Source organism: Sciurus carolinensis, chromosome 10 (genome assembly GCF_902686445.1).
Source record: "Sciurus carolinensis chromosome 10, mSciCar1.2, whole genome shotgun sequence".
Lineage (NCBI taxonomy): Eukaryota > Metazoa > Chordata > Mammalia > Rodentia > Sciuridae > Sciurus > Sciurus carolinensis.
Genome location: NC_062222.1, coordinates 7,185,200 through 7,206,088, shown reverse-complemented (window position 1 = coordinate 7,206,088; position 20,889 = coordinate 7,185,200). Strand labels below are relative to the sequence as shown.

General features: G+C 41.5%; 1 protein-coding gene across 10 annotated transcripts in view; it reads right to left on the bottom strand.

Moving 5' to 3' along the window:
• The window catches only part of Larp1b (La ribonucleoprotein 1B), a 103,691-nt gene that overhangs the window by 69,507 nt on the left and 13,295 nt on the right, over window positions 1–20,889 (bottom strand). For 8 of the 10 annotated variants that reach the window (XR_007110484.1, XM_047566191.1, XM_047566189.1 and 5 more), the window contains exons 5-11: window positions 20,210–20,350; window positions 16,050–16,193; window positions 15,185–15,350; window positions 10,774–10,918; window positions 8,234–8,408; window positions 2,935–3,101; window positions 540–899 (exon numbers count right to left, since the gene is read on the bottom strand). Coding sequence is in view for 9 of the 10 variants with exons in the window: in XM_047566191.1 (XP_047422147.1) it covers window positions 540–899; window positions 2,935–3,101; window positions 8,234–8,408; window positions 10,774–10,918; window positions 15,185–15,350; window positions 16,050–16,193; window positions 20,210–20,350 (1,298 nt within the window). In the remaining variant the exon portion in view is untranslated. Of the gene's footprint in view, window positions 1–539; window positions 900–2,934; window positions 3,102–6,732; window positions 7,697–8,233; window positions 8,409–10,773; window positions 10,919–15,184; window positions 15,351–16,049; window positions 16,194–20,209; window positions 20,351–20,889 lie in introns of those variants that run through there. The other 2 variants (XM_047566185.1, XM_047566192.1) reach the window with 2 other exon arrangements.

The following is a 20,889-nucleotide window of genomic DNA, read 5'->3' as shown; positions in this document are numbered from 1 at the left end:
GCCGCCTCCACTAGCTTAGTGGGTGTAGCTCAGGCTAGGCAGAGGAAGACCCAGGTCATGAACACCACCTCTCCACCACTGCCTGGTCACACAGCAGGATGGGGAGCGGGGCAGCAAGCACGCTAAGCTGTCCTCAACAGGGCTGGGTCACAGCTCAGTGCTCGAGTGCCTGCCTAACCAGGTGAGGCCCTGGACTTGATCCCAGCGGAGGGGTGAGGGTGGGGGGGGACCTGGCGTAAGAACTTCAGTTTTTAATTCCTTCATATGAGAAAGGGACTTCTTATTTTCACCAGAAATAAGCAAGGGTTCTAGTCAGTCAATGCTGATCTTTTTTGAAGTACACAACTCATTTCGCTGTCATTTTAAAGTATTCCTCCAATTATGACTATCAAATATATTTCCAGAAATTTTTCAAATACAATATGATTTATTTATATTCAAAATTTCATAAAATAAAACCTCAATTTTAAGAAAACAGAGGCGGCGACATACAATCAGAGCAAACTGCCAGCAGAAAGACGCCGGCCGGAGGAGGTTACCTGTGCGACGGCGGGTGTGTTTTCACCTTCCTCCGTCCACAGAGCCCGCTCATAATGGTACAGGCCATCATTGATCACTTTGGCAAGTTCTGACGTGATGCTCGCCCCCGTCTGGTGGCCGCCTGTTCGATCTCCTCCAGGGTGTTTTCTCATGTGCGGGGGCGTCTGAGTCACGATCAAAATCTTGTTCAAATCTTGGTCATCGATTTCATAATCTGAATCATTATCAGACCAATCAGTAATTGTGTTTTCTCGTCCTTCTATTTGTTCCATCTCCTCGTCAAATAAGAAACCCAGTTCTTCTGGTTCTCCCGGAAGACACAGTCCATCTGAGGCCTCATCAGGTACAGGTGCCGATTCCTGAAGGAAGAAATCAGTCTTTAGTATAAAAATTACCCCATCGCTTTGAAAATAAACACCATCTGGTGGTATTACAAGAAAAATCAAGCTTGTATGCTGAATTACTAGTTCAGCAGCCAGATTGTAAAAGAAAATTAAGCCAGTACTATTCTGGCACAATGAATAAGAAGCAATTGTTAAAGGCCAAGTAAAATTCAAAACCAAAGGAAAACAGAGTTGAGTAAAAGGAGGATGAAAGACTCATTTAGACTTGAGCTGGTCTTCAAAGATCCATCACATGGCAACGACTTTTACCAGGGAGGAAGCAAAGGCCCAAGATGGGAGATCAGGCCCAGGAACTTGCCCCAGGGCTAGCACCGCGGTCTTGTCACTTCTGGAGTCCGTGGCCTTCCCGAGTCTGAACCCTGTGTACCTCACAGAGGTGATGCCAGTTTCTCGGTGGATCCCTGGACCCCTCGTGCCCATTTTCCTTGGCCCCGTTTTAATGTCAATTTCACCCGAATGCCAGACTTCAAGGTCTACGGTCCTGCAGAACTCGGCCAGGCCAAGCCCCGAGCTCTAGACCCTCACAGCTACCGAGTCTGAGACTCCCAGCTCAAGGTAGCGTTTCTTCCGGCCATCACCTCATCCGGCCACTCGCCGGCTGCCCTGTCCTTCAGCTCAGATTCACTCCCTAGAGCAAGATGACCCCTCCCTTCCCCATTCCTGTCCCTGTCCACTGAAGGCATGAGCCTGGCACTGTTCCAGGCAGGGACGGGGGCGATACAGTGAAGACAGCTCTGCCCCATGGAGCGAACTGCTCGTGAACAGAACCTCACCATGGTGTTTTTACTAAAAAGAAAAGCGTGTTGTTAAACTGTGATTATATTTCAAAAATACTAAATATATTTTTACAGCCTATTTGCAGGTACCTGAAAAAAAAGTCTGAGAGAATAAACACCAAACTATTAATAATGGCAAACTCTGGAAACAAATTTCCACTTCTTTCTGTTTAAATGTGTTGCTCAAACATAAATTCTTCTGTGATTTCTAAGGAGATAATTAAGAGCTTTGGGGTTGAAGAGGACCTGACTGCATGATTATCTGCAATGAAAAGAATAAATCCAGCACCAAATAAATAAGACGGTCATTCCGTAAGTAAGTACATTGAGCTGGATGTGGTGGTGCACACCTGTAATCCCAACTACTCCAGAGGATGAGGCAGGAGGATTGCAAGTTCAAGGCCACCCTGAGCAGTGAGACGCTCTTATCAGTTTTAAAAATAAGTAAATAAAGAACACTGGGCAGGTACCTCAGTGGTAAAGTGCCTGCTCGGCACACCAAAACCATTGGTTCAGTACACAATACTACCATCCTCCTGCCTCAGCCTCCTGAGTGACTGGGATTACAGATGGACACCACTGCGCCCAGCACAAGAATCTTTTCTATGGCCCTTTTCTTTCTTTTTTTTTTTTTTTTGTGGTGCTGGGGATTGAACCCAGGGCCTTGTGCTTGCAGGGCAGACACTCTACCAACTGAGCTATATCCCCAGCCCTATGGCCCTTTTCTATTGCAATATCCATCTGACTTCTTCATGTGTCCCCAAGAAATCAACCCTCTTGTCTCTTCCTTCTATACATTAAATCACTCAAAAATGTTTATGCCTGGTATGTGCCCTAAGAAACTTCCAAGTAATTAACAAGGGTATAACTTCAAAATTGAGATTTTAACTTTGTAGAGATATTATTAAAGTTTAAATTAGTCACAAAAAAGAGAACCAAGGGAAAATATTTTAAAATAATGTTCAAGAATAAGAGGTAAGGGATTCAGGGTGTAGCTCTATGGCAGAGCACGCACCTAGCATGTGCAAGTCCCTGGGTCTGACCCCCCCCACCGTCTCTTAGAAATCGAGGTAACTTACTTTGCACATACAGTAACTCATAAATTTCTACTAAAAGCCAACAATTCCAAATTTTATGATTTTTAAAATGTTCCCAACCTTACATATGTATCCAACAATGGAAAATTCTCGAAGGGTGTCTCTATAACAACTGACCTTTAATTCCACTGGATGGTGCCTCTTTTTCACCTCCACCCAAGGCTCTGAGTCCAAGTCAGGCAAGCTGGTAGACAGACCTCTAGACATTGCTTGAAGGTGACTTGTTTCAGTCTTTTTCTTTGGGTTCAGTGGACTTCCAATTCTTGGAGAATTTGGGGCAGACTCTAAAATTTTAAATCAGTTCTATAGTTAATGGTTTTTCTTACTTATAAAATACTTCTCATTGTTTTCCTTAAGTTGGTTTGATAAACCTTCCCAGTGACTTCCAAACACGAAGGGCCGGGATGCAGCCCGTGGCAGAGTGCTTGCCCAGCACGGCCGTGCCCTGGGTCAGTCTTGGCCAACACTCGCACACACACACACAAATATTCAAAAGCAGAGATGCTAAAAAATTAAAGAACTGCCACCAACCCCTGCACAGAACACTCATTCACTCCAGCGTCTCAACAGTGTCACTGAGTCATCTACAACAGAAAGTCAACTTGAGAATCAAGTTATCTGTGAGAACTTGGATTAAAAATATAAGCCATGATTACACTGTGGACTCACAGTGTCATTCAGCCATGATCTAAATACGTATTTTATCCCAGAAGTCACTTCCACCACCACTCCGCCTCACGCTCCCTGGCCTGTCCAGGCTTGCTTCCTACCAGGGTCCTACTTCCTACCCTGGCTAAGACTGAATGTTGCAAAACAGAGACGCTGTCACCACGTTCAAGTGCACAGGTCCAAAATTGTTTAAAACACTTAAAAAACTGAGGGAATTTAGCTGGGCACGGTGCTGCACACCTGTAATCCCAACAGCTTGGGAGGCTCAGACAGGAGGATCACAAGTTCAAAGCCAGCCTTAGCAACTTAGTGAAGCCCGGTCTCAAAAGGAAGGAAAGAGGGAGGGAGGGAGGGAGGGAGGGCTGTGATGTGGCTCAGTGGCCGACAGCCCTGGGTTCAAAAAAAACAAAACTGAGGGAATTCAAAAGTCCTTGTTTCCTCCACACTATCCTTCTGTAATTCATTTTAAACCTATACTTTGTAAGTTAAATTCAACTTTTTATTTATTTTGTGGTGCTGGGATAAAACCCAGGGATGCTTTATCACTGAGCTGTATCTCCAGCCCTTTTAAAATTTTTTTATTTGGAGACAGGGTCTTGCTAGGTTGTCCAGGCTGACCTCCAACTTTCGATCCTCCTGCCTCGAGCCTCATAAGTGGCTGTGCCACCAGGACTAACCAAATTATTATTTTAATAAATATTTTTCAAAAAACAAAGAATATTAAGTGTTTTCAGTAATATTTCCATACTTGGATCAGAAGATGCAATGTGGACTCGTTTTGAACAAGGATTTTTAAAATGTTTTCAGGTTATATTTTCATCCTGTGTCAAAAGATGCACCATGGACTTGCTTTAGACCTCATGTTTTAAAAATACATACTGCAACATGTAAAACTCAAGTATACACAAAATTTATTTTTTAGAATGTTTGCTGAATATCACTATTTACCCATCAAAGTCAGTTTACTGAAAATACCACAAAGCTACCACCACATGTTACTTGCAAAAAGCCGAAATTAACACCAACAATCATTTTATTTACTAAATTCAAGGCACATAGGACCCGGTTGAGAACGTCCTCAGGTTTTACTTCAGCCTCTACAGTAGGAATCAGATGGCCTTGGGCTCTTCCCCACGGACCAGTGGTACTGTGGTCAATACTCTTCCTGTTCAGTGAGAGGCATTCGCTCTATGCAGCTACTGAGTACCTGAAACGTGGCCAGTCCTGAAACTTGCTCAGGACCAGCGTAAAATACACACCAGAAAAAGACCTGTTACCCAGCCCTCAACAAACAAAGTGTTTATTGGCCATATGTTGTAATAATATTTGAATACGTTAAGTTAAATTAAAATCCCTATAAAAGTATTATTAAAATTAAATGTCTTCTGCTTTGGGGGCTGGGGAGATAAGTCAGTTGGTAGAGTGTTTGCATTGCAAGCACAAGTCCCTGAGTTCGATTCCCAGCACTGCAAAAAAAAAAAAAAAAAAGCCTTCTGCTTTTAAGGCTACTACAGTGTTTGGAGTTACATGTATGGTTCACATATTTCTATTGGACACTGCTGCTCTGCAATTTTCTTAATGGTACATCTATTGCTAATTCATTCACAGAAGTAGTACAAGAGAAACACGGGTAGACTGTCTCACTGAGAGTGCTAGTGGAATGAGAAAGACATTTCCAGAGAATTCTAGGTTCACACAGTGAATAAAGCCTTCAAACTAGAAAACTACTATCCCATTGACTATATTTGGGGACTGACTCAGTTGTTTATATGATTATAGCTGAGAATTAATTAAATTACTATATATAACCCATGTATAAATAACAGCACCTGCCATGGGCAAGGAAACCAGTAGCTATTATTTTTTATGCAGAAATTTAATATTTTAACACCAATCTAACATTTTGTTATATAATCATCTCTAAATGTTCTTTAGGCTTGAATTACACTTCCCCCATTAAGTGTCTAATTATATTCACAGCATATATGCTTAAAGTGGAATGATATAAAACAAAGAATTTGGGTCAGACAAATTTGGGTCAGTCTTAAAATGCAACTTCAACGGTTTCATGTTATGGTCCTCATGGCATACATACATGCTGCAAGGCTTTCTGCACCCATATTTTCTCCTACAATGAAAAGATTTCAAACTATACATCAGTTAAATTCAAAGATAATAGCAAACGCCTAATATTCCTACAGGAAGTGACATTAAATATGATTTGGATTATCGGACATTATCAATTTTTTATAGAGACAAAATTATTTAGACACACTTTTTTAACACTCAGGTCATAATTTGTGAGAACACAGTAAATTTATCTTTGCTGCTTTTCCTAAATGAAAACTGTAAACTCGACCCTATAAAGACCCATCACCATATACACCCATATCTACTTAGTACTGCTATATTTCCCCCAACCCAGGGAGGATCACAGCTCTGGGTAATTGTGTTCCTTGAAGACTATTTTATGTGGGGCACTTTCAAGAACATTTCTGCACATAGAGTTTCAAAAGAAACTCCACAGTTTATTACTCAATAACCACGAGAACTTCTCACACATTTTTTAAAAAATGACAACCAAAAAAATAATTAGATGTCCAGGTCCCTGGCCTCCATTTGGATGCATGCATTCTTTAAGGGCGGAAGAGCAGAGCCCTCCCACAATGCACCTGGTGCGTTGCACCCACGTCTCCTGCTCAGTGCAAACGTCAACCTGTGCACACCCGGCCACTCCAAAGAGGAAAACAGCAACTGATGAAGGGAATCATCGATGTTAGGCATTTCTACGTCCTCGGAGGGCCTGTGTCAAGGGCTGCTTCTGAAGTTTAAGGTCTCCTAATCGGAATGGAAAAGGCATAAAGTCCTGCCACTCTTCTCCAGCTATGGGAACACACACTAGCAGTAGACACTCACTGCCCCTTAGTTCCACTTCACATTTTTGGTGACACATTACTTCACTGATCCAGGAAACTAGGCTTTCTTATCACAAGGGAATCGTTAAGGTCAGAAACCGGAAATCGTGGGAACAGGTGATTTACATATTTATTCCTATGACTTAAGATGAAAGCATAATTCTTAGAACATTTGTATCATTTTGTTTGCTACCTGGTCTCTGAGGTGTAAGATAAAAAATCATAAAATGTATGACATTTATTTAACACACACTGTTGTTTGTACAGAGAGAAAAATATGTATGTGCATCCATCTGTGTATGTTAAAAAACACAAAATATACAGAACATTATGATTTTATTCTTGTAATTTTATTAATAATGCATAAATGGTTAATGGACAGGCATCACCAACTTGACTGACCTAAATTAACTATCCTGTGGAAAAAGTATTTTCTATATTATCCAACTTACCAATGATTGTTCATAAGCTGGTTAAAAATGTCATCTTGGACCCAAGTTTACACAATAAATAAATCTAACTTTTACAATCAGCCATTATATCTTTAAAAAACAAGCAAACAAACAATGTCACATTTCTTCAACTTTTAAAACACCTGCCCAAGGTGCTTGCTGGGAGTGGAAGCACAGGGCTGACAAAGAAGTGAGATAAAGATTTCTGTGAAACTGTCCATCATTAATGCTTTTCTGATGGGCAGGACTTATACTGATGTATCAAAAATACATTTTGAAGAATAATGGAAAAAAATACCCTTGTTATTTCTTCAATTTCTTACCCCTCAAATGTCCACATTAATGGATCTTACAGTCCATGTGAAACACCGTAACTCGTGAGTTACGCGATGTTCACCATGGCAAAGGGCAGATCAAGAGCCAAGGGCCTGGCAGGCTGGGAACGCCACGCCGTCCTCTCTCTCTCTGCTTTATTGACCTGGACACAAGGACATCTGCCTGGAACAAAGACAGAACCTGCAGTGCATCCACAGCGATGAGAGTCAGCTTCCCCGCAAATAAAGCAGCCACGCGGCCTGAGTCCAGTCACACAGAAAAGGGCGGGCAGCTCCTGGAAGGCCAGCAGCAGTCCCGGCTCTGTCTCCCGTCGTGGCAGAGGTGGTGGTCTCCACTGCTGTGCTGCCCGGGGTGGGCAGTGGACACTCTCACACAGAAGGCAGGCTGGTGGCTTCCATCTCTGCAGCACGGTTTGCTCCAGTGTTTACAGTGCATTTCAGTGAGTCACCTGCTCCACTGCACATTCCCACAGATGACTTCCGGGGCCTCAGTAGATCATCACCCTGACTGAAAAGTTTAAGCACATTTTTTTCCCAGAGGGAATGTCTTAAAAATGATCCAGGAAAAATCCTTAACACTAAAGCAGGTTTTGGAAATTCTAAACACCACCAGATTAAAGAGAACCTCGATTCTGCTTTCGAATGTGGGTCACCTGTCTTTGCAAGACAAGGCTAAAGTGCACGTTTAACAATTAAAGGAAGGCTACCCCCTCCTCCTGTATTGCACTTGAGCCTCTCTCAATCCTACAAGGGAAAACTGGCACAGTATCCACAGACATTCAGCAAAATTAAAAGAAGATCGGTAAACACTCCACACATGACAAAGTACACATATAAATTAAGAACAAGTACATGAGAGAGCTTCACCCACAATTCTTAGATCCCTATTTACATAATCGTGTGGGAGACAATGTAAGTAGAATTTGGAGGATCAAAGTCATGCAGTTTAATTTTCCTACTAAAGCTAAATCAATTAAGAGGAGACAGGTAAAATGGATCAAAGAGCCCACTCTCATCCTGCTGTTTCTAGAAGACAAGCTGTTACCTGTATGTGAGCAAAAGGCTTGGCCTGGCACGAACTCCGGACAATCGATCAGCCGGGAGAAGTCCGTCTGTGGCACACTCCTGGGAGGAGGGCCCGGGATCGGCCATTTTTCTGGTTCTATCTTTTTCCTCATTTTCTCATCCACAACTTCTACTTCTGTGCTGTCCTTCAGGGCCTAGCAATAAGAATTTTGAGCTATTATAGGACTTATATTTGAAAATTTTTCATTGAAAGCCTTATATTTTTAATAACCTAAAAATTACAAAACGTGAAGTTAACAGATAATAGATATTACAGTTCATGGTTCTAAAAATATCCATGAAACAAAGTGCACAGACAGGGTCCTCATAGTAATCCCAGCAACTTGGGAGGCCAGGGCAGGATGATGATAAATTTGATATTTTAAAAGGCTGAGGATGTAGCTCAGTGGTGCTGGGATTAATCCACAGTACCGAAAACAAATAAATAAAATTGATGAATTAACTATTAAGAACAAAAACAAGGGAAAAGAGGGGTGAGAGGGGTGGCGGGGGGGGGAAATAACAGAATGAATCAAAAACTATTGCCCTATGTAAATGTATGATTACACAAATGGTATGCCTCTATTTCATGTACAGAGAAACAAGATGTATCCCATTTGTTTATAATAAAAATAAATTAAAAAAAAAAAAAAAAAGAACAAAAGCAGTTGGGTGTGGTACAGCACAATTGTTAACTCCAGCAACTCAGGAGGCTGATCTAAGAGGATCACAGCCAGTCTGGCAACTTATTGAGACCTCAATTTAAAATAAAAAGACCAGCAATGTAGCTCAGTGACAGAGGGGCCTCTGGGTTCAATACTCAGTACACAAACAAAACAAACAAAAAGAACCTTGCTATTCATAGAATCTGATTAAGAAAATGAAGAGAGAAGCCAAAGATTAGGGGAAAATACTTGTAAAATATACATTAAAAAAAATTTTGTATCCAGAATAAAGAACTCTTATAATTACTTTTTAAAACATTTTGATAAAAATGATTTTGAGCCGGTCACTGTGGCACAAGTCTGTAATCCCAGTGGTTCAGGAGGCTGAGGCAGGAGGATTGCAAGTTCAGAGCCAACCTCAGCAAAAGTGAAGTGCTAAGCAAATCAGTGAGACCCTGTCTCTGAATAAAATACAAAATAGTGCTGGGGATGTGGCTCAGTGGTTGAGTGCCCCTGAGTTCGATTCCCAGTATCCCCACCAAAAAAAAAAAAAAAAAAAAAAAAATTTGAGCAAACTCACTGATTTGAACAAATATTCCAACACATAAGGTACACTGATGGAAAACACGACAAGATGATCAACAACATCAGTCAGTAGGGAAATACAAATTAACTGTAATGAGAAATTATAACATGTTCATTATTTTAAAAATTGACCCCTGGCACAGTGGAGCATGCCTGTAATCCCAGTGGCCTGGGAGGCTGAGGCAGGAAGATGGTAAATTCAACCTCAGCAACTTCGCAAGACCCTGTTTCAAAATGAAAATAAAAAAGGGCTGGGGCTGTAGCTCAGGGGTAAATGCCCCTGGGTTCAAGTCCCAGGACCAAAAACCCCTGACAATACCAAGAGTTGAGGTCGTTTCCACCAGTAGGGGTGGAAATGCAGAAGGACAAAGTCGCTCAGGGCCAGCATGCGGGGGCGGCTGCCACCCCACAGACAGAGCACCCACAGAGACCTGAGGCCTCGCCACAAGCTCTCATGCCCAAGAGCCTCAAGGCACAGGAGGACGTGCACCACTGGCGGAACCCCCGCCACCGAGCGCCAGGCAGCAGAACCCAGAGCACACCAGCGACACACGGCAACCCGATGAGCCCAGGTGAGGGCTGGCAGACTGGCCGCGATGCCCACTCTTCCTTATGTGACTGACAGTCTACCGGGAACAAGGGGGGTGGGTCACTGGTGGCCAGGGCTGTGCAGGGACAGGATTGGCTACAGGGGTCAATTTCACTGCCATATTTGCTAAAAAAAAAAAAAAAAAAAAAAGGAAAACCAAAAACGCTGAAAGCATTTCTAGGAACGACAGCAAGTGGTCCAGTCACAGCTGCAAACGCTGTTTCACAACAGCCTGTCCATAGCAGGGAACAGCCTCAGCTTCATCAAGTGGGAAGACGTACTGCTTTACACGGCCTGGAGAAGACTGAAGGAGCAAGGCTGAGTCTGAGTTTGAGGGACTGGGTCTGAAGAGGTGACGAGCACCAGCAGGTCTCTGGCAGCTCCCAAGGTCAGACGTTTATTTAGGTTTTGTGAAAGGGAAGAAAACAATGAAATGCTGTCTGAAACTTCAGTCATCTACAGCCTCGTGGGTCCATTTGATTTTGTTTGTTTATTCTGAGACAAGTCTCTACCCCACAGGCTCAAGTGACCCTCAGAGTAGCTGGAACAACAGGACTCAAACACCATACCTGGCTTGCTAGATTTTAAAAAAACCTATTTTGATACTTTACTTTTAGAGCAGGTTCAGGTTCACAGGAAAATTGACTGAGAAGTATGATTATTTTTTAAGTGAATAATCACCTCCAGAATGAGATTAAGGTTCGTGGTGAGAGCCTGAACTCGGTGAAACCCAGCAATCAAGGAAATGGGCAGGAAGCCGTGCGCGTCCATCTTTCTCCGAAGAAAGAAGTCACGTTCCAAGTTTTCTATACTGAAGTAATATTCTCTGAAAAGAGAAATAAACATGAACTTCATCCATTTATTCAAGAGGACAAAAAATATCCTTGTGCTTATACATCACCAACTGCTATGAAGATATTTTAATTTAGTTAATACTATATTACAACTCAGATATAACACAGGGGATCTAATACAAAAGGGTAAATATAAAAGATAACAAAACCATAAACTTAAGTATGGATTATTTTCCACAGAACTAGCACTAACTTCTATTCAGATCAGATTCACCTAAGCACAAAGAATTAAGAGCTCATTTTACTTTAAAATAGTTTAATATTTAGCCAGGTGCAATGGCCCACTGTAATCCCAGCAGTATGGGTGGCTAAGGCAGGAAGATCCCAAGTCCAAGGTCAGCCTGGGCAACTTGGCCAAGACCCTGTCCCAAAACAAAATAAAGGAAAAATGACTGGGGTGTTTCTCAGGGGGGAGGTGCACACCTGGCATGCCCAAGCCCCGGTTCAATCCCCTGTACAAAAAATCAGTAACTGGGTTTTTAATGAGTAACTTCTGTGAAAAATTTCACTTACAAAGCTACCTCTGTTTCACTAAAACACTAATAAAGCTAAACATATGTCAACATATTGTCTCCCAACTTCTCCACAATCACTAAGAATGGTATTCTTTGGTAGAATTCTTTGTTGAATTCACAATCAAATGTACAGTTGTTTGTTTTGTTTTCTATATTGGCAAAATACTGACACCATGTAGTACTTCTGAACCCTAGTAACCATGTAGAGCACAGTGAAAATTTACTGAACACATGAGCATGTTACACGCACATTAGTTACTACATACGTGAGTAATGATTCAAATCCTCCTCCATCCCTTCTTTTTCCTGCGTGTGCTGCTGGAGACTGAGCTCAGAGCCTCCCGCATGACAAGTGGGCACTCTGGGACTGAGTTTCCACCCACCCATCCTCCTCCTTTCTTTACAGACACAACTGTAAGACATTAGAGTGAAGAGGAGCAGGGCACAGTGGCACAGCCTGCAATCCATCTACTCTGGAGGCAGAGGCAGGAGGATGCCACGTCAGAACCAGCCTGGGCAACTAGGCAAAACCCTGACTCCAAAGGCTGGAGATGCAGCTCAGTGGTATAGCACTTCCCTAGCATGGAAGCCCTGGGCTTGACCCCAGCATGATCAAAGGGGAAAAAAATCAAAGAATATAACTAGCAACAAATATCAATGACACCATCAAGTACATGGAGGAAAAAAGGCCAGAAAGGCTTAGATACCTTACCCTCTTCACAGAATTTCCCCAAAGAGAAAGAAATGTGAATGGATGAACTTCCAATATGATCAATAATTACAAATCTGACACACAAAGTTAACATTCAGAATACATTTAACAAAGCCTCCCTAACTTCCATCGTCTCAGAATACATTTTACAGCCTTTGAGAAATACAGGTTTAAATCACAGCTTCCATATAGAGAAAGGAGAATCAGGATTCCGGCCCAGCTCAGTGGCACAAGTCACTCCAGCAGCTTGGCGGGCTCAGGCACGAGGATCCAACCTTCACAAGGCCAGCCTCAGCAACCCAGCAAGACCCTCGACCACTGAGCAAGGTCCTGTCTCAAAACAAGGAAGACTGGGGATGCACCTCAGTGGTACAATAGCGCCTCGGGTTCAATCCCCAGTACAAAATAAAAAAGGAATAAAACAAAGAATAAAGATTCTAAACTGAGCAAGACAATAACCAGGAGAAAATGTACAAAATAGTCCATGACATCGGGGATAATCTGTCCTATTGGCCTACAGTCTATTAATCCTACAGTTTCCAAATCAAAGGAAATTTTCAAAGAATGGTGGAAAATTACAAGGAAGCATACCAGTTTATATTTTGGGGGTTAAAACTTAGTAACTAAATAACTTTGGACTATTTAGGCCAAACTCTAACTTTGAAAGAAACAGGCACTATTTTCAGCTACCTTTTAATGGGAGTGGGGGAATCACCTCATTTTTAAAATTACTTTTTCAAATTTTTCTTTATAGTCTGAAATTTATCTATCAAAGTACAAAACTCTCAGATATTAGTGGAATACTACTAACATCTCAGTAACACTAGCAAATCATTCATTCTTAGAAAAATTTATTCTTGGAAAAAAATCTAAGCCTTGAAGAAGTGAGCATTCTGATTTTTGTTATACCTCAAAACCCTGTTTGCTCACAGGACTTGGTGGGCACGTAGTACATGGGTGACATTCTAAAATTCTGGACCTTAAAAGAGATAGTCAACAATCGCTGGTTAAACTGTTCTTCGACTCAAACTTCCCTAAGTCAGTAACAAGTTTCCCTTTAAATGTAATACGTTTGAAAACTACTATATCTAAATACATTCATAAACCAGCTACCTACAGTATGTATTTTTAAAACATTTTAGGAGACTACAAATATACTAACCTCTAAATCTGAATGCTGTAAGAAATAATCAAGCTAAGCACAAATAATTAAGAGCTCATTTTAAAAGAAATAATCAAAATATGAATACTTAAACATTCTAACATCAAAATAAATATAATTTTCACTTAAAATGATATGAAAAACAACAATTTTGAATAGTTAAGCCTTTTACTTTCAAGTACACTGAACTTAAGTTCAGGCACAGTGGCACATGCCTATAATTCCAGCTACTAAGGAGGCTGAGAGAGAAGAACTTCAAGTTCAAGGCCAGCAACCTAGCAATACCCTATCTCAATATAAAGTGAAAAGAGCTGAAAAAGTAGCACTTCAGTTGTAGAGCACTGGTCTTTCCATGAGTCAGCTCCTGGGTTCAACCCCCAGCACAGTGACATACATTTGATACCATTTTCCTGCAAGTTTAAGGAAAACTTTTATGTGACATCTCAAAATTAAAAAAAAAAAAAAAAAAAAAAAAAAAAAAAAACTAACCCCCAGTCAGCCTGTGTGCTGCATTAGATTCCTGAATGACAGAGTCACAGGCAAGACCCCCCAGAGCTGGACCTACTAATCCAAGAATGCTAACAGGACAAGCCACCCTGGAGAACCTGACGCTTCACCAACATGGGCCAAAAGTCCTGCTGCTGAAACACCACCGACAAAAAAAAGGGTTCATGCCAACGCCACCTGGGACATTTGGCTCAGTGTCCTAGGACGTTATCAAGTCCTACCTGAGAAGCTCTGGATTCTACACTGCGTGACAAATGTCAACACTGAAGTGGCTCTGCTCCTCCCTCACGTGTCTGAGCACAGTGGAGGCCGGCTGTCCTGACATGGAGCTGCATGTCCAGGGTCAGGCCTCACAAGGGACCTGCAGCCAGAGCTACAAAAAGCACAGGAATAATGGTATGACGTTGAAGCCACATGCCAGGCACTTTCTGCCCATAAAAAGGCCCTTTTCTTCAGTGTTTGCATCAACTGTAACAAAAGAAGCAAGAAGAAAATAAACACGATGCTCCGCGTTGTACACTGATCAAATTCACCAGGAAGGAGTCCCGGGAGGTGCCAGCAGATGCTGACAAATCACTTTCTAGTAATAAAGTGGGATTCACTTTCTTTCTTAGATAAAAATAAATGTTTTTTTTTAAAAGCTTATGTCCTTTCAAAAATAGCCCTTTTTCCTTCACCTTGTAAGGATAAAAACATTTAAGTTGGTTAATGCAAATCACCTGGGAAGGTTTTTCCTTGCTACTATATAAACATAACACATAAATACACAAAGTACCCTATACAATGGTAATATGCAGAGGGTTTTTTTCTCTTAAAGACAACAGAACCGATGTTCTTCTGACTCCAAATTCAGCACTCAGGAAGCAACCACTGTGAGCACTAGTGTAAGACATGACCTTGTAGAAAAGCTGCTGCTACTACTGCTAAGGAAATCAAAAGGTATCTGTCACTATTTTTATCACTTGAGTTCACATGTAAATTTGAACATGAAAATCTATTTGCAAACAATACTCACTTGTTCCATTTCAAATAATATGTAGAAGTTTTATATTTTTATATATGCTCATATTAAGCAATGACATTTAAACTAATATCCTTTAAGCAGAGAAATATCTAATCATAGAACACAGGCAATATATGAACATAAACCAAATGTAACTTTTTTAAAAGACACTCAACCTATTTAACTAATATTTCCTTGAAAAATATTGATCAGTATTAACATTCTTCAACTTTTACTAATGAATAGGATAGAAAATGTGTAACATAGTCATTATCAATAACATTACAGTTTGTTATTGCAACAGACTTTACCATCTGCCTAAATCAGGCATCAACTTACATTTGACGCTTAATATACTCTTTAAGCAATGCTTCTTCCACAGGATACACCTGCACACCCGTACCATCGTCATAGTAATACATCATACTGGTGTTAATTTCTGTTTGAAACGGTGGATCCGTCCTTTCACCATGTTCTCGGTAACCATACGAATAATCAAAGTTCACTAAATAGAAAGAAAGAAAAAGAAATGTGATTGTAAATTAAAAAAAAAAAAAAGGACAAAGGGGACAGTTAAGAAAATCCAGCTGGGCAGCCGGGTATAGTGGCACGTGCCTGTAATCCCAGTGGCTCGGGAGGCTGAGAAAGGATTGTAAGTTCAAAGCCAGCCTCAGCCACTTAGTGAGGACCTAAGTGCAACTCAGGGAAATCCTGTCTCAAAATAAAATATAAAAAGGGCTGGGAATGTGGCTCAGTGGTTAAGCCTCCCTAGGTTCAATCCCTGGTACCAAAAAAACAAAAAGAAAAAAAGAGGAGGATTCAAAATGATGTATTTGAGCCAGTAACAAACGTAAAACCTTGCTGGGAATGGTGGCACATGCCCATAATCCCAGTCACTCAAGAGGTTGAGGCAGGAGGATCACAAGTTCAAGGTCAACCTCAGAAATTTTACCAGGCCCAAAGCAACTTAAGGAGACCCTGTCTCAAAATAGAAAATAAAATGGATGGGGATGTGGCTCAGAGGTAAAGCACTCCTCGGTTCAGTCTGCAATACTGAGATAAATAAACATTCATTTTTATTATCAGACCAAAAAAAAAAACTCGTTAAAACATAAAAGGATAATCTGAAAAACAGAAGGCTTGCCCTTTTTTTTTTTTTTCCCAAAGTTCAAGTAATTTAAACAAAACAAAAATCACATGATACCTCGAGGGTTTCCTCTGCCTCGCCCTCTTCCCCGGCCTCTTCCTCTTCCTCGGCCTCTGAAGGAACCTCGGATATTACCCCCCTCACTCCTCACACTGGACACTTCATCCTGATCATCTCTTTTTTCTCTGTCTCGCCTCCAACCTTTAAAAATAAATTTTTTAACATTTCAATTTTCAGTAAAGTAACATGATTATGTTTATGAAAATACAGTATTTATGAAAATAATATGATTATATTTATGAAAATACCTTCACCCATTCGTTAAATAACATTATTAGCCAGGCAGTCTTCAGAAATATAAATATTTAAAGAGATCCAGTAGGAATTTGTCAAAAAATATCTCTGGCACCACCTGTAATTCCAGCAACTTGGGAGGTTCGGAAGAGGTATAATGCCAATTTGAAGCCAACCTCTGCAAATTACCAAGCCCTTGTCTCAAAATTTTAAAAAAGGCTGGAGATGTAGCTCAGTGGTAAAGGACCCCTGGACCTGGGTTCAATCCTCAATATGAAAAAATAAGTCTCTGGTGCCGGCAAGGTGGGCACACCTGGGATCACAGCAGCCTGGGAGGCTGGGGCCTCAGCTGAGGCTGAGCCGGCCTCAGTAGCATGGCAAGACTGTCTCAAAATAAAAAACAAAAAGGACCAGGGAAAAGACCCCAGGGTTCAATTCCCAGGACCAAAACAAACAACGACAACAAAACATTACAATAGTGAAACAGATTTCATAAGAATTCCCTCTCCCCTTAAGCAGAGGGAAAGAAAACAGATGAACTGTAGCAACACAGCCAACACGCACGAGCGTCAGGAAATCAAGAGTGAAGAGATCACTGCCAGGGAACAGCCAGTGGAGTCACAGTGCACAGCCAATGCTTCTTCCTTCTTCTTTCCTAGAAGTTTAATGACCCTCCCTCCCCCACTGCAAGGCAATTTCCCAAAAGTTAAGAAAGGAAAACATCCCACTATTTTTCCTAAGCTGGGAGACTGTTGGGCAAAACTGCAGACAGCACACAGGAGGGTTTCTTTGTTTGTTTGTTGTTGGGCATTGGGCACTGGACACAGGGACCCTTCACCACCGAGCTCTACAGGGTCTCACTAAGTTGCCCCGGCTGGCCTGGAACTTGTGATCATCTTGCCCTGGCCTCCCGAGTCACTGTGATTACAGGGTGCACCCCTGCCCCTGCGGACGTGCCCTTAAGCAGGATGCTAAGTTTCCAGGGTTCATTGTACTGTTGCTCTTTATAACTTTATATGTATATTTTCATATGTAATCAATATTTAATAATAAAATTTTAATTGTATTAAGTGTCCTTTGGTATCAGAATAGCAAAATCTTAAAATGACATCTTAAACATATTTTAAAATAATATTTTGTGAACAACTGAGAAAAATCTAACTACTGACTACATTTTATATAGTACCACGAAAGCGGTGTTGATTTTCTTAGAGGGCGATTTTCTCAGGATGTCACCGAGGAAGTGTCATGGCATCTAGGACATGGCTTAACAGATGAAAGAATTAAGCACAGCAAAACCAGCACAATTACTAGAACTAGACAGGCTCGCAAGCATTATTTTTTAAAATATTTTTTAGTTATAGATGGACGCAACATCTTTATTTATTATTTTTATGTGGTGCTGAGATCGAACCCAGCACCTCAAACATGCAAGGCAAGCCCTCTACCGCTGAGCTACAGCCCCAGTCCTGGAAAGATCTTCAATGAAACAAAACCCTCGAGGGCAAGCCTGATGGGCCACTTTCTAACAAATGAACAAGGCTGATGACAACCTGGTCCTCACAGGACCAACAGTGAGGACCCAGACATTTATTCCTGATGTGACGTATTACAAAAAACTATAGTGCTTCTAGAATAAAGGAACCTGAATCAATCAACCTTCCGGCTCTTATCTTATGACCTGGTATATACTGAAAAGAATCAAGGAGGAACACACACACACACACACACACACACCAAAAAACAAAACAAAACAAAACAAAAACCCAAGACAAAGCAATCAACGCAGAGCAAAATACAGATAGTCACACATATGACCTAGCAAAAAATACTCTAACCCAGGCAGGGTGGTGCTCTGTCATTTCAGCCACCCAGATGGCTGAGGCAGGAGGATCACAAGTTCAAGGCCAGTCTCAGCAACTCAGACTCTGTCCTCAAAATAAAATGTAAAAAGAAGGGAGCTAGAGAAGCAGCTCAGTGGTCAAGCATTGGCGACCATGCACAAGGCCTTGGGTTCCATCGGAAGTAGCACAAAAAACAAAAACAAGCCTTCCATGTGCTAATTTGAATAATGTGTGTCTCCAAAAGGCCCGTGTGTTCAAGGTTTAGTCTCCACAATGACACTACTGGGAGGTCCTCAGGTCACTGAGGACATACCCCTGGAGGGGACTGTGGAAGCCTAGCCATCCTGCTGACTGGCTTTGGGCATGACCACTCATGCTGACATGCACTCCCCACCATGAGATGCGGCCTCCCCAGAGGCCCCAACCAACGAAGCCACCAGTCTTGGACTTGGACCTCCACCAATGAGCCAAAATAAACTTCTCCTTATGTCCTAAGTAGCCTGAGCCAGGTATTTCACTGCAGTGATGAAAGCTGGCAAATTCACTATAGGATTGGCAATCTACTCACTGGGATTTAAGTAGCAAAACATGTTCACATGTATTTCACAAGTGGACCTATTTCACAATGTCCACAGCATCACTGTTCATGAGAACCAAAATGTGAAAACAGCAGCAACCTGGGAGGCTGAGGCAGGAGGACCTAAATTTCGAGGTCAGCTTCAGCAACTTAGCAAGACCCTTACTCAGAATAAAAATAAAAAGGACTAGGGATATAGTTCACTGAGTTCAATCCCTAGTATTGAAGAAATCAAAAGTAAAAACAAGTCAATTATCTGTCAACAAACAACCGAATAAGATTTGGCAATAAAGAATAAATGGGAGGGACTAAGGATATAGCTCAGTTGGTAGAACGCTTGCCTCGTATGCATAAGGCCCTGGGTTCAATTCCCAGCACCACAAAAAATAAATAAATAAATAAATAGAGGGGCTGGAGTTGTGACTTAGTGGTAGAATGCTTGCCTGGCATATGTATGAGGCACTGCGTACAAGTCTCAGCACTGCATATAAATAAATTAATGAAAAATAAAGATCCATTGACAACAACAAAAAATATATATTAAAAAAAAAAAAAAAAGCAGCAGCATCCTTTCAGCCAGAACCACCATCTCCCAGTAATTCACCAAAATGACAAACACAAAGGAAAAGAGGAGAGGAACCTGATATATGTTCTCTAGGCCTTTTAGAAAACATGGAGTTGTTCCTTTGGCCACATTTGTGGATAAGCAAGTTAAGGGCAAGATTCTTGCCATGAGAACTAATGTGCACACTGAGCATCTTAAGCACTCTCAGAGCCGAGACAGCTTCCTGACACGTGTGAGGGAAAATGACCAGAAAAAGAAGGAAGCCAAAGAGAAAGGTACTGGGTTCAGTTGAAACGCCAGCCTGCTCCACCCAGAGAAGCACATTTTGTGAGAACAGATGGGAAGGAGCCTGAGTTGCTGGAACCTATTCCCTATGAATTCATGACACAATAAATGTAAAAAAATAAAGGCCTGTGAACTTTAAAAGTGAAAAGAAAGAAAGGAAGGAAGGAAGGAAGGAAAGAAGGAAGAGAAAGAAGAGAAAAGAAAAGAATAAATGGAGCCGGGTGCAGTGGCACACACCTACTATCCCAGCAGCCTGGGAGGCTGAGGCAGGAAGGTGTTAAGTTGGAGGTCAGCCTCAGCAACTTAGCGAGGCCATAAGCAACTTAGTGAGACCCTGTCTCAAAATAAAGTAAGGGCCAGGGATGTGGCTCAGTGTTTTGCACCCCTGGGTCAAATACACAGTACCAAAAAACAAACAAAAGAACTGTAAGAAACACTGGGAAAATCTACCTGTAAAAAGTCACACTGTACGAGCCCTGAGTCCCACTGTCGCCTCCTGTGCTACGGGTCCCTGTGCCTATGAAATGTGCTCCCAGGGCATGGGGGTCAGAGGGCCACACTGCCAGCAAGCGACCCTCAGATGGACCCTGCCACGCGTGGTTGAGCACCAAACTCCACGCTCTCAGGGCCTCTTCTCTAGACTGTGACTTACTTCGTGTGTCGTTCCTCCTGTTATTATGGGATGACTTATTTGCTTCAGGTTGACACCGAGAGCTGTTCCGGGATCCAGGTCTCTCCTGACTCTCTGGTCTTACATCCTCTAAGTGCAGTGGTACCCACTTGTGTTTGTTAGCTTGAGGAAACAAAATGAAATCATACAACAATGCACAATTTTCACTAAAGCTTTGTAAATCTGAAAGTACTCTGAATTTTATCTAAACAAATGACTTACTTTGTCTTTAAAGGAATTATTTGTTGAGTACAAAGGAATCTTTTTCCTTCTAACATAGATCCTTGATAAATTTATTTTTGTAAATATTTCTAAAAATTAAGTTAAAAGCCAGTGATAGAGTACTGTTGGAATTCTTTTGCTTGAAAAACTGTGTACTCTTTTGTTTAATTCTGATGGATAAGATACTCAAAATAATACATACACATACTATTCCTGTCTAATACTGGAGCTCAAGGCTTGAAAATACAGTTTATCTGTTAAAACACAATACAGATGGGCTGGGGTTGCTCAGTGGTAGAGCGCCTGCCTCACACAATCCTCAGCACCATATGAAAAGAATAAGTAAAGGAACTGCATCCATCTACAACTAAAAAAAATAATTACAAAAAACATAATACACACTACCAAGTCAGGCTCTTAGTTCAAAACACTTAGTTTCA